Genomic DNA, 7,166 nt, shown 5'->3' with positions numbered 1-7,166 from the left:
TAAAAATAATTTAGACTGTATAGTAATTATGATCATAACTTTTATAATTATAACAGCTCCTGAAATAATTTGGATAACAACAATATTTTTAATATATTAATACATTGAAATAAAGTTATTTTTTAGATAAAAATTATAACGAAGTGCTCTTATAATTTTTATTTTTTTATGTGGAAATGATAGAAAAATAAGGAGTGTCCTTAAAAAAGAGAATTATCCATTGAGAATATTTTAAAAGCAAGGTGTTCTCCATAATAATTCATTGAAAAGAAGAAGAGCGCTTTGGCTAAAGCTGCCCACGAGCCAGTAAGCGAACACTCTCCACTCCTTTTGAAGGCGAATCCTCCCTCCCTTCTTTGTCCTCTCTCCTTCACCTCCATCTTCATGGAAGCTCTCCGCTGCAGTGCGTGCTAGAGGATGAAGCAGTCGCTCGGGTTTCGGCTACTTCTAGGTCTTGTTTTCAGTTGGAGGGCCGTTCTCGCGCAGGTTCAGTCCTTTCCACACTATGAAGGTAAGTATCTCGTCGGGATCTCGAATCGGTTGCGTTTTCATGGCCAATTTAGGGTAACCTCGGAGTTACGGTTGTTTCTTGTAGTCTCTGCGCTGGTCGCCTTTAAGCGCTCGGCATTTGAGGACCCTTTCTCGGCTTTATCCGATTGGGATTCCGTCGACGGAAGTCCTTGCAGCTGGACCGGAGTCACCTGCTCTGCGAATCGGGATTGTGTGGTTTCCCTGTAAGAAATTTTGTGCTTTTCTAGGGATCTTCATGAGTAGATCTCGGGTTGTTTTGCCTGTCAGAGCTTTAGATTTCTGTCAATAGTTTTTAAGATTCTTTTATTTTCGGGAAAAGTCCAATTTTGATGACGATAATCGTTTAGTTCTCATGCAAAATGTGAACTGGGTTTTTGTTTTGCAGAAACCTTTCTGGATCGTCATTGAAAGGGTTTCTTACTCCAGAACTTAAAAAGCTCCGTTGTCTGCAAGAATTGTAGGTGGTTTTCATGTGTTCTTTGTAGTAGTTCTTTGCGTTATGCGTCTTTCTCAGAAGTTTGCTCGTCTTTGTGCAGGCATTTGAACAACAACTTGCTTTTAGGCACGATACCAGCGGAAATAGGGATGCTAAAGAATCTTACTGTGTTGGATTTGAGCATGAATCGGCTCACTGGTCCTATACCTCCCGTACTTGGAGAATTAATTGCCGTCAATAAATTGTAAGTAGTGGCTGGTTGGAATTTTCAACAATCATTAATTTGCTGGCCAGTTTGAGTTTCACTGATCTGTCTCTCTCTCTCTCTCTCACACACACAGAGATCTCCATTCCAATGGGTTGACGGGTAGCATACCTCCTGGACTTGGTAAATTAGAAAATCTTGTGGAGTTACGATTAGACAGGAATAGGCTTGGGGGACAGATTCCTGGAGGCAGCAACTTAAATGTTTCTGCATCATCGCACGGCTTGTAAGTTATGCTTTTTCCCTTGTCTTTTTCCATTTTTTAAAAAACTTTTACTTCACTATTGATCGGTAAACTTCTTTTTACCGACTATACAAATTGACAAAATCCAATCTTCACTGCTTTTTAAAATTTTTTACTTCACTATATTCAGACTAGTAGAAGGGGAGTCTTGGCGCAACGGTAAAATTATTGCTTTGTGACCTAAATGTCATGGGTTCGAATCTTGGGAACAGTCTTTTGCAAAAAACAATATAAGACTGCGTATAATGGATCCTTCCCCAAGACCCCGTATGGCGGGAGTTTCTTACACCGCGCTGTCCTTTTTTTTCCTGACTATATTCAGACTAGTAGACTTCTTTTATTGAGAATGCTACTACCAAATTTCTCTGTTAAACCCAATGGTGTTATTTCTATTGCCTTACGTATGCGTTTTCCATTGGATGTCCTATATGCTGCAGTTTAAGTAATTATTTTCTTCATTATTTATGCAACATTTGTGAACAATTTCTAACTAGCAAGTATTTTATGGTAAGACTTGGCTGAAACTTCAAATGTAAAACCTTTATATTAACTTCAACATGCAGGATCATGTATATTTGCTAATTTTTTTGACATTAACAAAGTAATGGCAATTGGTGGAATAAAATATAGAGGTTTATTTCAGGAGGTTGTTAAACTACAGTCATGATAGCCATATTTATTATCAATCTAGTTCATGATTCAAGAGATAATCAAAGCATCATTCATGAGAGTATGAGAAAAACAAAGGTCGATGCTGTTATTTAAGCCAACTTGAACATCCATTTGAATAGTCACTCTAGGTATACTATATGTAGTTTATATAAGGACATGTGTTTCACATTTTCAGGTGCTGGATGCAAAGTAATATTATTCTTGAAAACGTTTAATATTTACTTTTATTTCAAGTAGGCATGCAACTGATGGCAAAAGCGGTGGCCTTTGCCAGTTATCTAAGTTAAGAATGGTAGATTTTTCCTACAACTTCTTGGTTGGACAAATACCATCATGTTTGAAGTATCTTCAAAGGTAATCAATATTATTTTAATTATTCCTTTCATCTTATGGTAGCTCAACATGGTAAGTAATCTTGGATTCATTTGCAGGTCAAGTTTCCAAGGAAACTGCTTTCAAGATAAATACACCATTCTGCAACGAACGTCTAAATCCTGTACCAGTACCAATTCACTTTCTGTACTTTTTCACAAAAATAAAAATGAAATAATCACACAGCTTAAATACTTATAGTTTGATAGGCTACCTGTAATTCATATGCTATGATTTTACCAATGACTCAACTAAGTTATATCTTATTGTATAAGTGCTACCACAACTATGTTGCCCTCATTGTATGTTAGCACTTTTGGTAGTACTTCCACCTTCAAGGTGAGAAGTCATGAGTCTTCATAGCCATCCTTTAACCTTTTTTATTTGATTTACCAATGTAGCTGTTTGGTAGTTAGATACTTAGTGAAAGGTGGTTGGTAATAATCTCTAAAAGAACAAAAATGTTTTTCTTCTATGTGGTAGTATTCAGAAATGATCCAGAACTGTCTCCCTAATGTAGGTTAATCAATATATTGAATCATAATGTTAGCATCATTTTGGTTAAACTATATTTTAAATATTTAACATTTTCACACAGCTTAAATTCAAATGAAAATCACAATCCTCTTTTGCTTTAACAGTACATTCTGCAAGCAACTTCTACATCAACAAAGCCCTGCTAGTCCCAACTATCTAGGATCATGCAATCAATAAAATCAAGGAAAACAGGAAATTAAACTACACATGCACCCTTACTGATCACATACAAACCCAAGCTGAAAAACTCTTCTTTGCTTCCACTTCTGTACTTTTTTTTGCTTCTACTCTATATCCAACAACAATTCCTTCTACGACATGTTCTACTTAGTAATATACCTCTTGTAGCTGATTCTGATGGAATTTCCATTCAACATCAAGTATGGATTGCCTTTTTTTTAGAAAATTTGTAACATAAAATAATTATTTATTTTTCAGAATACATGGGATCAGTGAATTGAACCATTTCTATCTTGATCTAGGTCGTTCGAACAAAAATCAGGCAATAGCCAAGGAGAGAAATAAACAACCCACTGGAGAGCATAAAAAGCATCAGAGTCCACAGCAACCAGAATGGCTTCTGATCCTGGGGGTCACAACTGGATTTCTTGTAGTTGTCTTCATTATCACTGGAATTGCCACTGCTGTAAGGACTTGTAGGTTAAAAACATTGGAGAAAATCCACTGGAAGAAAACTATGAGTTGGAAGGACGACATGGCAATATCAATAGGTATTTGAAAATGCCTGCCCTTATTTTGTTTTTCAAAATATTTCATTGTTGAATAACGCTACTGTTAAAAAAAGCTGATATTGGCATATCTTATCTATTGTTCAAAAAATAGATGGTGACATGTTAAAAAATGTCCTGAGGTTTAGCCGAGAGGAACTTGAAATAGCTTGTGAGGATTTCAGCAATATAATTGGTACTTCCCCACATAGTATGGTCTACAAAGGAACAATGAAGGATTCAACTGAAGTTGCCGTTATCTCATTATGCAACTTAGAAGACCAATGGACAAACTATCTCGAGTTATCCTTTCATAATAAGGTACTTGAACTTTGTGAAAATTTATTTGAAGATACTGAATGGTTTTTAGATAAAAATTATCTAAATTCCACCTATTCAGGTAGCAGATCTGGCCAGACTGGATCATGAAAACCTAGCAAAGTTACTTGGTTATTGCAAAGAAAATGAACCTTTTTCAAGGATGCTGGTACTTGGTTATGCCTCTAATGGGACATTATATGAACATTTACATTGTAAGTGAGACACAGACTTACCTTTCTAGTTTAGTTATTATATATGGTAAAAGTTTTCAAATTAACATAAGCTAATGACTTTTAAACTCTAGATGGTGATGGATCTCAGTTATCTTGGATTAGACGCATGAAAATAATTCTAGGGGTTGCTCGGGGATTGAGGTACTTGCACACAGAGCTGCAACCACCATTTGTGTTATCTGAGATGAGTTCCAATGCGGTGTATCTTACTGAAGAATTTTCTCCAAAGGTGTGAAATCCTTCTTGTTATGTATAATCCATATCTGACATTCTGCTAATTAGAAAAGGAGTAAATTTGCAGCTTCTACAACACTAAAACCTGTCTGCCATGATTTTTCTGTAAGGAAGAGTTCTTGATAGCAATCAGCCACATCATTTTTGCAAGCTAGTTCTATAGGGATAATGCATTATTTAAGCTTCTAGGATATACTGTATCTTAATGTTTTAATGGTATCATAAAAACACAATTTTGTATTGGCATTAGGATACGGCTTTGATTGAAGTTCTCTTCATTAAGAGCATTCAGTTGCTTAAACATGATTAACTTAATGAGATCTATCATATAAATTCTCACTCAATATACTTTCTTAAATCATGACTCTAAGTCTGAGCTTTTTTTTGTGGCTTTCATCTTTCCCAGATAATTCCTTCAGTGACTTTTGCTGCTAACATGGTTTCTGTTTTATAATTCCTTCAGTGACTTTTGCTGCTAACTTGGTTTCTGTTTTTTCACATCTTTGTATTAGCGGAATGGATTAAGATTATAAAACCCTCTTACATTTCTTTTGCAGTTGGTTGATTTTGAGAGCTGGAAAATTATTTTCTCAGAATCTAAGAAAAGTGCTGGTTACTTCAGCAAAGTCTCTCTTCCAGAATATAATGTTCCTCGAGAGCAACAAGAAATGGAAATTCAAGCTAACATCTTTGCTTTTGGAGTAGTTTTACTGGAAATAATCAGTGGAAGACCTCCATATTGCAAGGAAAGAGGGTGTCTGATAAATTGGGTAAGATGCATATTTGAAAATATTTGATACTCAAAAACAGCATCAGCTTCTTGTAACAGATAGTGACGGCATAAACCCAAATTTGTTCTTATTTCCTACAAACTTCCAATAATCATTTGTTCCTTGTAGTTTAGAAGCTTAATTCTCAACGAGCCCTCTAATCAGTTCATACAATAGTCAGGGTAAGTTAAAGGTTGTATTACCTCTATTTAGCTACCTTATCACATCCCAACTGAGGAAACCATAGCCTCGCTGCAAATCACAAGTTTCTTTCAACATTATCTTCCCTTTGGAGATTTATTAGTTGGAAAAGGCATAACATTGTTTGCCCTTTGGGTTCGCTAGTCTCAAGATATATCCTTCTTGATCCAACAGTTTGTGATTCATATTAGTAGATTCATGCTATATATCCACGGTTCATTGTTCTTCTATGTTATACAGGCCACAAAGTATCTTCAAAACCCAGAAGAGATAAGTAAGCTAGTAGACCCTGAATTGAAAAACACAAAGTCAGAAGACCTCGCGGTCATATGCAGCGCGGTTAGCCTCTGCATCGAACCCGATCCCACAAAGAGACCGTCGATGCAAATAATAACCGCTGCGTTGGAGAATGGAATCGACTTATCACCTGCTGCCCTACTCAAGGAATCTCCTTTGGCATGGGCTGAGCTAGCCTTGTCTTCCTAATACTTCTCCTCCCTCCATGTAAATCCACGTCACATAGGAAATGCCTTGTTTCAGCTTTTGCCTAATCATTTGTTTCTACTATTGGAATTGGATGAACAATTGTGCTTGCCAGCTGAAGTAATACAAGTCACAGCATGGCACACAATATTTTATTGTACACACTTGATTAGTTAAGGATTAAAATTAGCTATGGATGGACATTTTTCTCTCTTCTTTTTTATTCAGATGTGATATATCTCGTGTGTTGAGTCTGTGTTTATGGTATGAGACGAGTTTGGCATATCATTTGAATAATTTCTTTTATCAAATCATTTTCACTTGCAATATTTATTCTTCCATTAGTTCAAAATATTAAAATGTATAGAATTGTCAAATAGATTTGGTAGATCATATTCCTTTCAAAGTGTAGAATTTATTGTTTCACTTTTTGAATGCTCAAGTCCATGCAAGGAATATTATCTCTGGAAAATTCTCTAATTAAATATTTGACCATCTAAAGTTGTGTGCTTTGTCAATGGCATCATAAATTGGTCCACAGGAATTAGGCCAATTAAATGAACTTCAGGTCACGCATGACGACTTTGACCATCTTAGCAACCGGCTTAGTTAAGTCAGTCGGACTTGTGATGCCTGTGTTAGTTGGTCTCGATAGATCAAGTGGGTTGAGTGGTCCGGACAATTTGAGTGCGGATCGGATGAGTTAGCTTAAGTCATTTTGTTTGGATCATTTGATCAAGGTAGTTGGGTCCGACAACTTGATCTAGTTGATCGGCCTTAACGGTCTAATTGAGTTTGCTGGATCATGCAAGCCAGATGATCTAGTTGAGTTACAAGCTCTTCGGATGATCCGAATTGTTAGGGGGATGGTTGAGCTGGACAATTCGTGCAACCAATAAGTATCGTGGGGGCATGTAGTCCAAAAAGGACCAATCAAGTCGATGGACCTAATCAATCTAATTGATTCTGTTGAGTCGATCAGTACAATTGATACAATTGCGATTAGATTGATTATGACTATGTACTTCTTTACAAAAGAATCGGCCCCGGGGCTATGGTGCAATGGTAGATCATTTAGATTGTCACTCAAATACTCACGGTTCAAACCCCAGTTATGACGAATTTGTAGGAATTTTTCC

At 36.4% G+C, this 7,166-nt stretch overlaps 1 protein-coding gene across 2 annotated transcripts; it reads left to right on the top strand.

Moving 5' to 3' along the window:
- Positions 1–267: 267 nt before the first annotated feature.
- On the top strand, positions 268–6,248 carry LOC122046738 (probable LRR receptor-like serine/threonine-protein kinase At1g63430). Of its 2 annotated transcripts, none has more exons than XM_042607582.1 (13): positions 268–511; positions 596–734; positions 917–988; positions 1,068–1,211; positions 1,309–1,458; positions 2,386–2,502; positions 2,580–2,644; positions 3,540–3,788; positions 3,901–4,106; positions 4,186–4,318; positions 4,411–4,568; positions 5,131–5,343; positions 5,785–6,248. In XM_042607582.1, the coding sequence occupies exons 1-13, from the start codon at positions 418–420 to the stop codon at positions 6,028–6,030; spliced, it is 1,986 nt and encodes a 661-aa protein (XP_042463516.1). In that variant the 5' UTR covers positions 268–417; the 3' UTR covers positions 6,031–6,248. The 2 variants fall into 2 exon arrangements, with proteins under 2 accessions (XP_042463516.1, XP_042463515.1); XM_042607581.1 differs by having other exon boundaries at positions 2,383–2,502.
- The last annotated feature ends 918 nt before the right edge of the window (positions 6,249–7,166 follow it).

This window comes from Zingiber officinale, chromosome 2B, assembly GCF_018446385.1.
Source record: "Zingiber officinale cultivar Zhangliang chromosome 2B, Zo_v1.1, whole genome shotgun sequence".
Lineage (NCBI taxonomy): Eukaryota > Viridiplantae > Streptophyta > Magnoliopsida > Zingiberales > Zingiberaceae > Zingiber > Zingiber officinale.
The sequence above is the reverse complement of the archived record's forward strand: the minus strand, read 5'-3'. Positions and strand labels throughout refer to the sequence as shown.

What these genes read in the sequence shown, in the direction of transcription:
- LOC122046738 (XM_042607581.1), top strand. Translation starts at nt 418, where the DNA reads ATGAAGCAGTCGCTCGGGTTTCGGCTACTTCTAGGTCTTGTTTTCAGT. An exon ending in TGTTTGAAGTATCTTCAAAG is followed by an intron (nt 2,503 to 2,579) that starts GTAATCAATATT and finishes ATTCATTTGCAG; the next exon opens with GTCAAGTTTCCAAGGAAACT. An exon ending in CGACATGGCAATATCAATAG is followed by an intron (nt 3,789 to 3,900) that starts GTATTTGAAAAT and finishes TTCAAAAAATAG; the next exon opens with ATGGTGACATGTTAAAAAAT.